This window comes from Ammospiza nelsoni, chromosome 4 (genome assembly GCF_027579445.1).
Source record: "Ammospiza nelsoni isolate bAmmNel1 chromosome 4, bAmmNel1.pri, whole genome shotgun sequence".
In the NCBI taxonomy this organism is placed as follows: domain Eukaryota; kingdom Metazoa; phylum Chordata; class Aves; order Passeriformes; family Passerellidae; genus Ammospiza; species Ammospiza nelsoni.
Genome location: NC_080636.1, coordinates 26,100,321 through 26,116,307, shown reverse-complemented (window position 1 = coordinate 26,116,307; position 15,987 = coordinate 26,100,321). Strand labels below are relative to the sequence as shown.

The window sequence follows — 15,987 nt, the reverse complement described above, 5'->3', positions numbered from 1 at the left end:
GTGCATAACTGTTTGACTGTAAATTAGCCTTGTGATTCCAGTGAAATAAAGTCTGCCTACAGGTATAACAGTCTGTGCAGTTTTGTGACCTGCTGTGACTTGAATTCTTACAGATTTTCTTGTAAAAGTGATCAGAGCAATTTTGCTTCTTCGCATTCACATTCCATCAATTCAACACATGGCTGAAGTGTTCAATTCAACCATGGTTGAAGTGAAGGTCACTGCTAATGTAAAAAGCTGTTCCATAAACCTCCTCCACTATTCTGGCTAGGATTGAATTCACACTTTGATAAAGCATTAAAAAAATGAGCTCTTCACGGTAAACACTGTACAAGCAGCACGGGCTTTTGCAGTCAGTGTTTCTCCTGACTTCCTCAATTTGATTTAAAATCACAGAAGATGTGGTGCCCGTTCTAAGTCTTGAGCTTCCTCTCTTGCCACCAAGTGCAAATTTAACTTGTTCAGGGGCAAAAACCAAAGCTGCAAGGCAGGCAGAATGCAAACATAGCTTAAGTGTTATGGCCTATAAAAGCTTGTAAAATTCGGGGGGTTCTGGTTCATTCGCCCGCAGGACGCACGGCGCACACTCTGCTCCCCAAGCGCGCCGGGCGGTCGGGACACCGGGGCTGGGACTCGAACCCGTGTCCTCGGGCGGATGAGGGAGGGTGTTCGCACGTGCGCATGCGCGCTGGCGGCGGGGCGGTCACGAGGTGGAGATGCCGAGGCTGCTGGAGAAGCTCCCGGCGGAACGGGCGCTCGAGGTGGGCTCCGGGCAGGGCCGGGCAGGGCAGGTGGGCCGGGCCCGGGCCCTCCGACAGCGGTGAGGGAGGCAGGGTCCGCCGGCGGCGCGGGGCTCAGAGCGGGCTGTCCCTCTCCTCCCGCCAGGCCGCAGTGGCAGAGGGCAGTGCTTTGGGATAGTAGGGAGGCCCACGGCTCGGAAATGCAGCTCGGGTTGTGCGGCAGCCCCGGTGCGCGGGGGCCTGAGCCGCCCTGTGCCTCCGCATCTCGGCAGCGCTGAAGTTGTGCTCACAGCTGTGCAGTCCGCTTGTAAGTGCAGGGTGAACGTGAACCGGGTTGTGATTCCTGGGGCCGCACCTCGCGAACTGTCTCTAAGGGGAGAAGGGAGGAGGGTTCATGTTCAGGGAGTGCCTGTTCTGCCGTCCGGAAGCACTGAGGCAGTCCCCAGTGGAGGGAGGGTTGGTAACTGAAGTGCTTGATCAGTCTCATGTTCAGTCTCAGAAGTACGGATTAACCGTGAGAGAATTATAAATTACGTATCACTTCCTTTCAGTTCCTTCATAAGGTAATTGATGGCATCTGTGGCCGTGCGTACCCTCGGTACCAGGATTATGGCAATGTTTGGAGCTTGTCGGAGTGGATGGAGGTTTTAGAAGAAACTGTGAGATATTTCAAAACTGCAGTTGGCAAAAATATGTCTGATGAAGAGGTAAGGGCTCATTACTGATTTGTCTTGACTTGGACAGATCATGACTGGAGTGATTAGTTCTGTAGTTTGTTTAATCCTAAAATATTTTTATAGTGTAGGATTTATAGGTAGTGGATTCAACCTAAATAGGTAGAAGGTAAGCAGCATTTAGGCTGCCAAGACATCTACAACAAAAAGTGAAATAGATGCTGATTTTTAAATATTTTTCTAATATCACAGGATACTTGTTAAAATATTGGTTTAATTACATAAATTGGTATTTTGAGTATCCCCAGATTAAATCTATTTATATAATACTACTCATTAACAATAAAGCCAGTTCACTTTCTTGTTTGGTTTTCTTTATTTGTATTTTATACCATTGGAGTGGTATAAAATATTGACTGTATGTAAATAAATTTTGTAAAAATCTAAGTGTGAATGGAGGACTGTGTGATGCAGGTACTGTAGTTCAGGACATTCCTATAGGTATAAACTTTGCAAAATCTATTAGAAATATTAATTCTCATCTCTTGCATATTTCTGGTATTTTGACCACCTGCTAGCAGCTGGGTCAAAGAAATTGAGGGAGCCTATGTAGCCTTGGGGACCTCCCTACATCAGTATTTCTGTTTCAGCTGAGCTGATGTATTTAGCCTCTGCCCTGATGCTGAGAAAAAATTGCAGACCTACATCTGAGTTGCTTGGGGGTGTGATGTTCTCTTGATTTGAGGGTTGCATGTTAGAAAGCTGATAAAACCTCTGTTCTCTGGAGTCTTTTAATTTAAATGATTTTTTCTCTGTGTGTTGCTGTGGTAAACACTGACTCTTAACTACCAAAGACAGAGAGCAGCCACAAAGGGCAGCTATCAGCTTAGATATTTTAGTTATTGCAGGTGGTACATGTTAATTCTGTGCTTCATAGTGCAAATAATCATGGTTTTAATTTTTATTTTTATTTTTGTAGGCTGCTCAGCAGATAGTGGAGTTAAATTCAGATTATCAAGAAGCAATCACAAAATGTCTGAAAGGTAGAAAAGAAGAAATCAGGAATGCCCTAGTAGAAAATGTACATGCAATCTCTTCTGCCCAGCTGCAGGATTTTGACTGGCAGTTAAAGGTGAGACTGTTGCCTTGACAATGTTTGAAAGGAATGTTCTACAACAGGGAAGTAACTTGGTTTAGTCCCATTAGGCCTCTGCACAGTGGTTCAATTTTTATAGGTATTGCAAAAGCACGTTAATGACTGATGCAAAAACATCAAAGACTTGTCAGAAATTTGGAAATGTAAATTTTAAAATTTTGTTTTACTTTGTTTTTCCCCTCTTTTCTTTTAAAGCTGCTCAGGGAGACTTGGTGCTATTCAGGAGCACCTGAACGTTTTGTATGCTGTTATAATTTTGAGGCCAGAATAAACAATGTTTACTCTCAAAGGAAGAAGAAGTATATGCCTAATTTTAAGATTAGTTGACTGATTCAGGATAAGTTTTCTTCACTTTCTTCAAATGTTCATATTTTTGCAATGGACATTTAATACTTGGATTGAAATAATTTATCATTGGACTTTCTGTTTTGGTAATAAACCAGTGATGTTGGAGTTGCCTAAGTTTGGATGGTGGTTTGAGGTTATGAAGACCTTAAGCTTGATCAAAGACTTAAAAACATTACTTATACTGTTTATAGTTTTGATTAGACTGTGAGAGCTGTTAAACACATTTGTAGAGCTGTTAAATAGTTTTCCATGTTTACAAGAGTGCTCAATAATTTCTGCAGCAAACAGCTTTGGAAATCCAAGAACAATGCCCAAAACAGACAAGTTTTTGCAAGAGCAGATATGGCATCATAATGTGCTTTTGATGAACTGTTATTGGCTTGATCTCTTGCTAACTGCATTTACTAGTGACAAAAATATGAACTTGCGTGAACTCTTGTTTTTTGTTTGTGGCTTCTTTTAAGTTTTTTGTCTAGAGAATTTTTTGAGTTTCTTTCTATTTTGTGATGCAAATTTCTGGTACATGTCTGAACTATTATTTTTCTTAAAACCACTTTTTTTTTCCCCCCTTGAGCTGGCTCTGATTTTTATTTTTTTTAACTTGCCATGATTGAGCTCTTCTGCAATCTGTACTCTAAATAAAGATAGGTCTGTACAATACTAACCTATAGTGCTATCAACTGATCTTTGATTTTAATGTATTTTAAAATGAGCAAATGTATCCTTTGTTTTCACCTAGAATACCAAAATGTGGTAGCCCAGAATTTTAACAAATTGGTTTTGGCAAGTGTATATGACAAGTCTGTGAAGAGGATGGTCTTTATTCAATGTATTGTTTGTATTAACAAACAAACAAAAATCCCAATAATGGAGGAAAAAACCCTGAAAACAGCAGACTTTACTTATTGAAGTTAATTTTGTCATGCTGATGTTTGTTCTGGTATTACAAGTTCAATATAAAATACAGATATGACATTATGAAAGACTAAAAATTTAATGGCTCCACCTTATACTTTATTGTTATTGTGTCAATCTACATAGCTTGCTCTCTCCAGTGATAAGATCTCCATGCTGCAAATGCCACTCCTCAATCTTGATTTGGATGTGAGAGAAAATGGTGAAATTAAGCCAATTTCTATAGAGATGAATAAGGAAGAGTTGCAGAACCTAATAAATGCACTGGAAGCTGCAAATAAGGTAACTTCTACTGATATAATATTTTGTTCCTGACTTGTTAGGTACTGATTTATTTTAAGCAGAATTCATAGAATCATAGCATAGTTTGGATTGAAAAGGATCTGTAAAGGTTGTCTAGTCTAAGCTCACTGCAATGAGCATGGACATTTTTTACTAGATCAGGTTGCTCAGACCACTCTCCAATGTTTCAGTGTTTCATCTGTGTCTTGTGTTTCACCACACTGATTGTAAAAAGTTTCTTCCTACTATCTAGACTAAATCTAATTTCTTTAATTTGATTACCCCTATCCTATGCTGAAAGATTGGTGAGAACTCCCATGTTTCCCTCAGCTTCACAAAATGTCTGGGAGTGTTGTTTGGTTCATATTAAGTCCTTTAATTTCCATGGCACATGGTGAATCAGGAAGAAAGTTACAAAGATTACAGTATAGTGACCCAAGAAAAAAATTTCAAGTGAAACTATAAGGCTTCTGAGACATTGAAGGGTCTTGGATTTCTTAACAGAAAAGGCTAAGGAAAATAAGGATTTGAAGAAAATAGTGTTTATAGGAAATTATAGCCCTTATGAGCTTTCACATCTTGCTTCCATATGGATTGTCTTCCTGCAGAACTAAATAAAAATAGTATGTGAGCAAGGATTCATCCAGGACAGATTTGAGTGTTCTCATGCCCTTTGTTCTGCTTGAGGGTCTGTCTGGAAGCTGTGGGATGTGTCATCTCCATACTTAGTTCTGTGGGCACACGAGGAGGAATTCACTTCAGAATTGGTCCCTTGGCTCTGCTTTGTGCAGGAGGAATCTCACTGCACCTGGACTTGCTATTCTGCTTTTTGATTGCAGGCAGCTAAAGAATGGTTTGAGTGCAGTAAAGGGTAAAGAAAGGTATTTTAAGACATGGTTTTGTGGGATTCATAGGCTTCTTCTCATAGGCTGCTTAAATTTTGTTCTTAACCAACGTTAATCTCGTTCCTTTTCTCCTTTTTGAAGGTTGTCTTACAACTGAAATGATGGAATTCAGGTCAACAGTATCTGCTGGTGATGGCTCCCTAAATGATTTGGGGAAAAAACGTGTTTACTGCAAAGTGGAAAGGTTTTGGTGCTGTAAAATACTGAAGTCAGAAGACTCTTATGACTGAATGAATTACTAATCCTTCAATAAAAATAATAAATTCTTGTATCTATTTGACCAAAAATATAAAAATCTAATGTACAGTTGCTTTTAGTACTAAAGATTTACAGACATTTGGAAGATAATCACTTGCAATATGTGCCATATTTGTTTTGGTAAAACTTTGGCAGTGACTGCACAGGTGCCTGGTGAAACCAAGGCATCTTACTGGCATTTTATGTTACCTTATCTAAAGTGCCATGCTAATAAAGAATGAGAGTATTTGTAGCATTAATGTATTTATACTTGTAAATATGGTAAATAAACACCTGACTTTGTGTGTGAATAATTGTAGTAGGCTGCTTTTTCATTTATGAATCACTTAACTCAATCTTTTTAGAAGCTTTTAGGGAAAATCACCTTTACAAACAAAACTAGTGTAGAATGACAGAACAGCTGAGGTTGGGTGTGAACTCTGGAGGTTTTCTTCATTCCTCCAACAGGGTAATGTAGAGCAGGATGTACAGGCCTGTCTCCAGATGTCTTGAGTATTTCCCAGTGATTCAGGCACCACAATTTCTCTAGGCACTCTGTTCAGTGCTCAGAAGTAGAAAAAGCACTGCAGCTTTATTCAGAGTAAAGTTGTAGTTTTTAGCTTAGGTTTTGTATCTTAGTTGGTAGCTTTTCAATTAAAAATATTAATGTTCTCAAAAGGGGATGCAGTGCTGGAGAGGAGCTGACTTACATAGACTATGAGAAAGATATTCCTAGCTCACTTAATACAGGAGATAATTGGTAAATTCTACTCTAAACTTTTCTGAAATCTGATGGAGTTTTGATTGTGGTATGTAACAAAAGTTAAAAGCACTAACACTAGGGAAGGATACACCAGAGGTCTTACAGTTTCTACTATTTATTAGAGCACTTTTCCATACATAAAGAGCTAATGATCTGTAATGCTTACATGAATACTGATGTATAATTCTCATTGTGTGCATGTGTGTGTCTCAGGCAAGCTTTGTGTAATAATAAGGAAAATTATTGATGACTTAACTTTATTCCTAGTTTCAAAATCAGGGTCTTGAGTTTATTCCACTGTATTTTGTTGTGCCATAGGTTTTCATATATGCAAAGTTTAGTACACTAATACAAAATAATGAACTTCAGAGTACTGGTCACAGAGGAGGAAGATGAGCTCTTGTAGAAAGGCTTCTAAAAAGGATTTTAATGGGTCTAATAAATAGGAAACCTAAATACATTGTTTCCCTTTTATTTAATCAGACATACATGTTCAGTGTCCGCAATTGAAGAATGGAGAAGTGGGTAAAGAGTTCTAAAGATGAACGAGTTGAAGATGTATCTTAGTGAAAGGAGTGCAACCTCTAGCAGATATGGTTTTATCATAATCTTGAATTTCCATAAGCAACAAATTTCATAATGGATTAAATAACAGACAGAGATCTTATAGAAATGGTACAAAATTCAAACTAAAAATCAGGTTGGAATTGATAATTGCTTAATTTTATTAAAAATCTGGAAAGAGTTACTACAGGTTGTCCAGCAGCATGTTAGGAGGATGCTGGTTTTTTAATTGTGAGTGTAAGGAATAAATTTATCAAGTCTCTTCATTTTATTTATAGGTATATTTGTGTTGACTATGCTTTTTCTTTTTCTCCAGATCTAGTTGCTTTATAGAAGAATATGGCCTTCCTTATGTATTTAAATGCTCCATGTATTGTGTGAAGCGTGTCTGAAGGTATAACTCTCGCTCATCTGATGGGCATGTATTGCTGAAGGGCTTTTCTAGAGAAAAGAGGCTTTATTTTTTGTTTTTATTGTTGCCATGCTGTTTTTTATAATTTAGGACAAAAGGAATGGAAACTACTTTTATTTATAGTTGCAGATTTAATAACAGCAATTTATTTCATAAAAGTGTGCTCTATCATTTGGGATGTTGTTTGGATAGAAGAAACTCGTGTGCTGATGTATTCATATAATTTATAGATGTACTGTGAAAACTAAACAAAAAAATACCTAGAAATTCTGTACTTCAGTGAAAGATGGATATTTAAAACTAATTTTTAGTGTGTTGCTGAAGTGAACTTTTTTTTGCTTCCTCTTAGTTTTCAACATCAACCACTCAAAAATACAAAATTAGTAGTATTTTCTCAATAACAAATGGTCACAAATAATAACTTCCATTTTTATGTACAACCAGTGAAACTTCTGTTGAAGAATCTGCTACAGATGCTACTTTCAATATTTGTGACTTTTTCTTAATAGTTGACCTAAAGTGTTTACATAGCTTCATTTTAAATTCTCTATCAACTTATGTAATAATGGATTTCTAATTAAGGGTATGTAGTGGTGTTCAGTCTGTAGTATCATCCTACATTTGTCTGTCCTCTACTGCAGCACTGAACAGAAAAGGCTGAAAAAATCTTTTTTCAATGGTTTTTTGCTTTAACAAGAAGACAGGTTTCTGATACTGCTGTTGACAGAAATAAATGTGCAATGAGATGCTTTTTTTTTAATAGGTGTTAGACTTTATTGAAAAAGATTTTTTTTAATATAACCATCAAAATTAAGTTTTTAATAGGGGGCATAACAACACAGTGTGAATGGCTAGAAGGGGACTGGAGCTCCAGTTGACAAGCAGTTGAGAAGCAGCAGCTAAAACATGTATTTGAAATGTGCATTGTATTTGAAATGTGCATCCTGACCTTACATATCTACAGAGAAATGAAAGGCACATAATGGCCTCCAGCAGATGGCAAGGAAAAGGACCAGAAAGAATGGAGAACAGAGCTTGCTCTTTGTACTATCTGTCAGATTTTATTTCTTTTTCTCTTTGCTCAGAGAATTAGGTACTTCTGGAACAAGCCAAGGTCTCCTGTTGTGACAGATAAGGCCTTTGTGGAGACTGTACCAGACCAGATTAATGAAAAAAGCCAGACCTTTCACAAGACCCATTACAGTGGTGTCATCTTCAGCTACACTTTGCTGGATGCAGGTAGACATGAGCAGGGTAAATAGGACAAACCTACACAGGACAAAAACACCTGAAACAAACTTGTAACCAGAAGCACATCTTGAGGAGAGTTTGTGGTGTGAGGAGCCCCACTGACAAAGAGACTTGTGCCTGTGACTAAGGATTAGGCCAAAGGTGTGAGAGTTTAAAGAGACCCAATTAGCATCAATGAACTGAATTTTGTCCTTGCTTTTCTGCTCTATTTGCCAATATCTGTATTTTCCTACCTTCTTCCATGTGTGAGCTCATTCTAATTAACTGGCTGCAGCATGTGGAATAGCTGTGGAGTTTGCACATGCCACCACACTAACTGGTAAGTGTCGTTCCCAGGAGATGCTGCTCCTTTGGCCCAATTCAAGGCCATGGGTTGCTGTTCTCCCAGTCCCTACCTGGCAGAGCAGCTCACTTCTGGGGCCTGCAGTGGCATGGGCAAAACCCCCCAAGCTAACCATCATAAAGGTGTTCAGGAAATCTCTCTGGTTTTGCAGGTACTAAGGAGAGGCCTCTTGAGTATGTAATTTACACCAGAAACAAAACTTTGTACAAGAGGCTTTTTGAACCAAAAGCTAATGAAATCAGTACCTGCAATATAATAGACACACTGTAGGAAGTTTTAATTTCACCACCTCAAAGGCACCTACAGAAATTCATATTGCATAAGCAGACCTGCAATTTGAATCAGAAAATCAGCATGTCTTGATCCAAAATATAAAAAGTGAATTATAAAAATAATGTTACTTGCCCTCTGCTGGCGCTCATTGCATTTTTCTCTGTTTCACAGAACTCTTCCCTTGATTTCAGAAAAATCTTTTTTTTCATATCAGCCATGTCAGCTTTGATCTTGGTATGCTAAAGGGAACCAGAACTACATATGAGCAGCAAACTGTCAGTATGGAATTGACTATTGTTTATAAAACTGCTTTTGCAAAGCAAAAGCAATTATATATGCCAAGAAGCTGTGTTTTTAAAAGATCTTAATAAGTCTGTAGAACATTTCTGAGTTCTGAAGCAAGCCTTTCTGATGGGAAACATATTGAGACATAATTATGCTTTCTTCTGAAAGGTGGTTAGGTGGTTTTAAGAACCAGTAACACCCTATCCTGAAGTATGCACATTTTGCTATCATTTTGATTTGTGAATTAATATTTAAAATGCAGTATCAGCAGTAAAGGGATTTTTACTCTTCTAGTACTAATGAATGCTTTCATAAGTGCATCAAGATAGTCCATAATTTTTTTTTTACTTTAAATCAACCTCAGTTACATTTGGTGGTATACACTGTTTCCTCTGTAAAATTTTAGTTCATACCTGCTTTAGGGCTTCTCCAGAAGGACCAAATGACTCCCACCAAAGCCTAGAAAATGAGGCAAATATCACAAATATCATTCTTTGGATTTTTGCAGGCCTGTGAGGAGAGTACTACAGAGAGAAGGCTCTGGCTATTTTTAAGCATTGGGTTACTCAGCTAGTTTAGCTAATAGAGTAATGAAAGGCACTGGAAGGTGTGGGGATTTTTATAACTGGGAACTGTTAGAGTTCCACAGGAACTGCTTTGGTGATGGACTATCTGTGGGGAAGGATTCCTAGGATATAGATTAAATAGATTTTTTTGAGGGCTACGAAGGCAGAGGTTTCAGATCTGTTGTATTTCTATTTATATTGTTTTAAATGGGAGCCAGAGTGACACTGGATCATCTGAGAGCTGCTGGAAACTTCCTTTGTGAAACCCAATCCTGAATTCTTTATCTATGCCAAAGTCTCAATAAGCTCTTTCTTGAAATTATGATTTGCCTGATTTGTTTCAGAAATGTTAGCTATAGTGTACAACATTCAAAGTTTCTTCTAAAAATCTAAAAAAATCAGGTAATATGTTGTCAGCTAGATCAAAACAGAAAATGAAGTTTCAGAGACAGGAACAAGGAGACTGGTATGTTCACAGATGTGGATGAGATGGCTGATGTTCTCACCAAAAGGCATGATCTGCTAAAGGAAACCATCTTTCTTACACTTTGGCAGTGGGACTGATTTTATACTTTTGTTTGAGACAGTGCAGGTACAGAGAGCCAGGGATGAGTTAAAAGAAATTGGTCAGAGATGATCTCTAGCAATATGACATGCTTCTGCTGCCATGTAATTATATTAGTTCCTCATTGGTATTCACACTCAAATGCAATTGGACTTTGCAATAAAAAATGTAAAAGAGTGAGTACCCGGCCATTTCTTAGATTTGCATCAGCATGAGACAAGAAGGGATGCTTTTATAATTCTGGGAGATTCAAGGTTACTTACAAAATAATTGAGAAATACACATGGCAAGAAACAAACAGCACCATTAGAGTTGCCTTTGCACTCCAAGGCAGCAAGTAGACCAAAGTCACCTGGTCTTCTTTTAAGAAATGCCACCTTTTTTATTTGTCACTTAATTCTTTCAGCCTGTGCATATACATTTCAGCATTACTACATGCTGAAATTCATTATTCTCATGTGATCTCTTGCCTTCCTTGGGCTGCAGGGTGATTGGGTGCCCAAGGAGGTAGGAAGAAATGCACAGTCACAGATGTGGGGAGGTCATGCTTTGTAATAGAGAACCCATTTTTAAAGTATTTTTTTACATAACAGATATAATCCAGCCTTTTTTTACTAATACTCCCAAGGACGTGTTAGCAATGCATCCTCAATATGTGAGAATTCATGGGAACAGGCTCCTTGGTGATGGGAAACAGCTGGTGGAATGTGGCCCTCAGCCCCTGGGTGACTTTCCTTGTGATTTATGTCAAGAAATCCTCCACTTGCAGTACAAAGGGAAGGAACATTTCCTGTAAGGGTGAACTAGGTGAACCAGCAGAGATTCTAAAATTGCAACCTCTGTGCTGTTCAGTGCATAAAGCAATGTAATGTCAAAAATATTCCAGTTTCACTGAAAAGACTGGGTTTTGTGTCTAATAAGGCTGGAGTTCATCAAGTTTCTTTCTGCCAGAGAAGAGGCAGATGACAATGTGAGCTTTGTCCTCTGCTTTGTTGAAACTTGTAGGAATCTAGTATCTCAGATCCGTACTGTTCTTTTAGCTTTTGAACAAAAAGAAAATTATTGGTTGATATTCTCAATAGATTCAAATGTTGTTGGGAGACTCCAGGTAGGCACACAAATGTACATGCTCAGGGACAGTAGAAACTCAATGCCTCAGGAAACCCAGCCAAAAATGACTTCCAGTAGAAATTGCATGAGAGCTGCACAAACTGCATAGGAGTTTAGCTAAAACCTAATTAGCAATAGGTCCTTACCTGTGCTGATCTTGAAGTCTGGTTCTTCCGGGTAGGGAAACTACTAAAGTACAACTGTAAGGGAACTTGGCATTACAGCATTATTCAGCTTTATTGCATAAAGTCAGCCAAATTACTCCAATTTATTGATGGGAAGAGATTGTGTTTCTTTTGTGCTCCATAATTTCTAGCTCCAGATGGCATTGTGCCTGGGTAACCTATAAATGGACTCATTTTGCCATGCCATGCCATGCCATGCCATGCCACTAATAACCACTGGCTTTTCCTTGCTGCCAAGCTATTGCTCTCAGGTGAGAAATGATTTCTTCTGCTTTTTTCTCTAGAAGTTGCACCTACAGTTAGTGGCTCTTGCCTCTGTATGTGATGGGTCATTAGTCCCTGCTGCCAAACTTTGCACCAAGAGCTGGCAGCTGTTTCCTGACTCAGGTGGTGGTGGTGGCTTCCAGCTCTTGGTGCAGACAGGCCTTGGTGTGTGTTGCCCAGAATGTCCTGTGGGGCTGGGGTTTGGATAGGTGTGTGTTCAGTGTCTCCTGGGGCAGAAGGCTACATCCTCCTATTTTGGGACATGCTGTTCTTAAGGAGTTTTGCATGTGCTCTGCTCTTGTTTTGTTAATGGCTTTTACTCTGCTCCCTTTTTTTAAATTTTTGTTTTTCTTGGAACTGTACAATGTAACTGATTTTAGTCCATGTACCTATCAACTTTGCCAGGAGTATCTGGCTGAACCATAAACTAGAAAAATATGTGTATGGACATGTTAGGGGCCTGCAAAAGAAATGCTGAAGACTAGTAAAGCTGATCTTTGCTCTTGTAATCCAAAACAAAGGATCCTCTTTTTCTAACCTAAAGACTTTTAGATGTCATGTTAGATGTTGGCTCTTCTAAAATGTTCACTGCAGCTGTAAGGAGAGGTTGCAGTATCTCTTCACCACTGGATCAGCTGGGCTTAATTACTTACCTGAGGTCTGTCTGTGAATGTCTTTTGGAAATCTAGTAATGCAAAACATGAATCACTGATGGTTGTATTTTACACTACAAATCTGCAGAATTCATTACTTTCTTTGAATTACTTTCTTTGAATTAATTTTTGTGTATAAGCACAAAGCAGGCAAATTCAATGGCTCATGGACTTACTCTGTTAAGTCTCATTTGAATTCAAAGAATTCAAAACTATTTAATGGATATGTGTTTGCAATGGACAGCACATGTGGTCCTACTGCTGTCTCCCTCCTGGTGCTATTTTTTGCAGTTTTGGAAAGTTCAGTTTGCAAGACTTCCTTAATTTAATTTATTTAATATATATTATACCTATTTATCATAGGTAGAAGATGACTGATCTGTTGCTTCTCAGCTGCATGGACATTGCTAGCCCTTTGCCTGTGGCTCCTTGCCTGGAGCTGTGTCAGGCAGTAGGCTGCCAGGTAAGAAAGGCAGCTCCTCAGAGGAGTGCACCAGCATTCCCAGTGTGCTGTAAGGCTCAGCTGCATCTCCTGGTTCTCAGTGGAATGAAGAAAGCTGAAGGAATTCAGAATTCTGTGTGCAGAAATTTCCTCAGATCTGTTCCCAGACATCTACCAACTTTTGGGAGAATGTTGCAATTACCAGCCGCAGGAAACATGGGCCTTAAGAAAAATCTTGGCCTGGGGTATCCCACAGAGTTCATTCAGGGAATCAACATGCGTTTTTTTTTCTACTTTTTAACACAAAATTACATATGGTACAACTGTTCTGATAAATATCGACTTTACTTCTGTTATTGTGGAAATAACAGAATTCCATTAAGATCAAATCAGCTGATTACTTGCTTGGATACTCCGTGGGATTTCTCTCTGCTACCCTTTTCTGTTTTGAAGATCCCTGTCTATAAAAATGTTATTTGACTTCTCCTTGAGTGATACTTCTCAAACACACTATGGAAATACTTCCCAGTAAAGCTATTAAGTTTGAAGTGAAGCATGGTGCAATAGTTACAATTCTTTAAACTGTAATTTCTTCAAATTTCTCTATGCTCTGAGTGGTGAAAGACAGTGACATAGCTACTGCTAGTAGTTTGACTGTGTTGTTTGGAAGCATGCTGCTGTGAGCTGCCAATATGTGATAAGAAATACAGTGGGACAAATTTCCACTTAAAAAAATTAAATTTGGCACAGAAAGGTCATGGGTGATGCACAAACTTTGTAAAAATGAAGGTAGAGCAATTTTTCTCAAGAGGCTCTTTAAGAGCTCATCTGTACTGTTCTGATCTAAATGTTGCAACCCTGGATTTGTGTTGGGTTGTTGTTTTCTTTTTAAAAGCTTAAATCTAGAAGTGTTCCATGGTGGAGAATCTTACGTTGAACATGGAACATTATAGCTACTTGCAGTTCTTCAGAATTAATGAGATTGAGAAGGAAAAGAAACAAGTCTAATTATGTCAGTCTGTGGTAACATTATTGCATAACTTAGTGGACATAATACAGCCAGTAAACAACATTAAAAAGAATAAACATGATGGGAAAGACCATTCTGGACCACTTGTCTATCAGGTTAACATCAGTCAGATGAGGGATTTTGACTTTGATCTGGGATGCCCTCCTGTGTAAGTGTCCCTTTTTATGGAGCCTGTGCCTGTCCAGAGCACTCCTGCTGCAGAGGTCTCTGCTGGAAGTGGCTCTTCTGTGCTGCAGGTTGGCACTGTCGCTCGTGTGCCTGGTGGCTCGGGGCTCATGGAAGATCGTGCAAATGTTATTTCGTAGCTCAAGAGGCTCCAGAAGCATGTTTCCATGGGCATCAACCTGTGTCAAGGAAGGAATGGGGATTAGACAAGCTCCTCAGCCAGCCCAAGGTGTTTCCCAGATGGACTTTGTGGCTCTAGCGTCAGGGGGCTCCTGGGGCTGCAGTGACAGTCCTGTCTAGTGCATTCACAAAGGTGAAAAGACACGGAATACGCTTTCCTGATTGGGATGAAATGAGCTATTCAGCATCTAAGCACCTTCCACCCTAGCTTGGTTCCTTGGTTTTGCAATTCACTTAATTGTTTCATCCTCTGTGAAGTAAGACTTTTGCAATTTTGTCTTTTACTTGGACCATGGTCTTTTTGAAATACTGATCTTTAAATCTGGTGACTGGCACCTGAAGCTTTCACATACTCAAGATGGAAAGAAAATGTTGCTGTCTCTGCCCATTTTAAACAGTTTTTGACTGTTCTGGTGCTGCAGGTTAGTTTCTAAAAATTTTTTAATAATGGGTTCATCATATGAAGAGCATGTAGATACACGATACACTTGTATTTTATCAGTTATTATAAAATACTCATGATGAGAATTGATTTTGGGCAATAACTCTATTACTGGGATGAAACCATAGCACATTAACTTGTTCATGTACAGATAGAATAATCCATTTTATTCAATGAAAACTTACATTCAGTTGCATTTTTATGTGTTAGTGTCAGAAGCAGCTGTTTCAAATATGTCTGTCCCTTTATTTGTGCTATTAATCAAAGCACTGTTTTAAATACCTGAGCAAAGAACTGGAAACTGCAACCAGTATGTACATGTCTGGCACAAACAATTATATATATAAAAATATTAAATATTTTTGTATCATTGTCTTCTCATGTATGAGTGTAATTAACCATGAATTGCTGCATTGCTGTGAAGTGTTCTCCTTTTCACAAATCTTTCATTTTCTACACATTTGTAGTAAAACCTCTTCTGAAAAGTTTTTGTGCTATTTCCAGATTAACTTCTGATTTCTCCACAAAGACTTAATAGATGTTTCAAATCCACAGATATTTAAAGATCCACCATGGCTCATATGAGAGAAATATACATCATAACACTGGCCTCTTAAATGAAACTTCAAGGTCTTCACCTTGAGGCTTGGATATTACTGTTGTTTTTGGTAAATTGTGGTGTTGGACCTATCCCAAATTTATAACAAACTTGATCATGCCTGTGGATGCCTTTATATCAGCGAATAAGTTATTAATTATAGACAATATTTAGTCTTGTGAGGCACCATTGAAATACAGTGCTTTGTTTACACTCTGAGCTTTACATTTTTAGTAAGACATAGCAGACCTAGGAAATTATATAATAATTACAGCAGATTTGAAGTATGTGCAAGAAGAAATTCCAAACAAAACATACAGGAAACCTAGTTTTTGTGAGTTGCTGCAAAGGAAAGATGGGACCAAAGAAAGTTTCAGTTCCACCTGGCAATGTGGAAGATGTTCTTTCCCATCACAAGGAGAAATCTTTGCATCATTACTGACAGCATATTTGCACTGTGCCAGACTAAGCACTTAATAACTGAAAGAAAAGCAGTGAAAGGAATATTTGTACAAAAGCCACACAAGAGAACTGTAGGGTAAAAAAGCCTTCTAAGTGAAGCAATAAGGCATCACAGGTAGAAAATGCACTATTTTGGTTTAGAAATTGATTGATGACAAATTTGCTGAAATGAGAATT

At 38.5% G+C, this 15,987-nt stretch overlaps 2 protein-coding genes across 3 annotated transcripts in view; one reads left to right on the top strand and one right to left on the bottom strand.

Annotated features, from left to right (window-relative positions):
• Positions 1-570: 570 nt before the first annotated feature.
• Positions 571-5,571, top strand: COMMD8 (COMM domain containing 8). 2 transcript variants are annotated; one of them, XM_059470656.1, is made up of 5 exons: positions 571-761; positions 1,292-1,447; positions 2,394-2,546; positions 3,960-4,115; positions 5,102-5,571. In XM_059470656.1, exons 1-5 carry the CDS (start codon positions 717-719, stop codon positions 5,120-5,122), a joined length of 531 nt encoding a protein of 176 aa, XP_059326639.1. In that variant the 5' UTR covers positions 571-716; the 3' UTR covers positions 5,123-5,571. The 2 variants fall into 2 exon arrangements, with proteins under 2 accessions (XP_059326639.1, XP_059326638.1); XM_059470655.1 differs by lacking the exon at positions 5,102-5,571 and having other exon boundaries at positions 3,960-4,148.
• An 8,403-nt stretch (positions 5,572-13,974) lies between these two features.
• Positions 13,975-15,987, bottom strand: part of GABRB1 (gamma-aminobutyric acid type A receptor subunit beta1) — a 114,736-nt gene continuing 112,723 nt past the window's right edge. The window contains exon 9 of the mRNA XM_059471316.1: positions 13,975-14,307. Within this exon, the coding sequence (XP_059327299.1) occupies positions 13,975-14,307 (333 nt within the window). The remainder of the gene's footprint in view (positions 14,308-15,987) is intronic.

Coding starts and splice junctions, on each gene's coding strand:
- COMMD8 (XM_059470655.1), top strand. CDS start 717: ATGCCGAGGCTGCTGGAGAAGCTCCCGGCGGAACGGGCGCTCGAG. Junction 1,448..2,393: donor AAAATATGTCTGATGAAGAG/GTAAGGGCTCAT, acceptor TTATTTTTGTAG/GCTGCTCAGCAGATAGTGGA. Junction 2,547..3,959: donor ATTTTGACTGGCAGTTAAAG/GTGAGACTGTTG, acceptor CAATCTACATAG/CTTGCTCTCTCCAGTGATAA.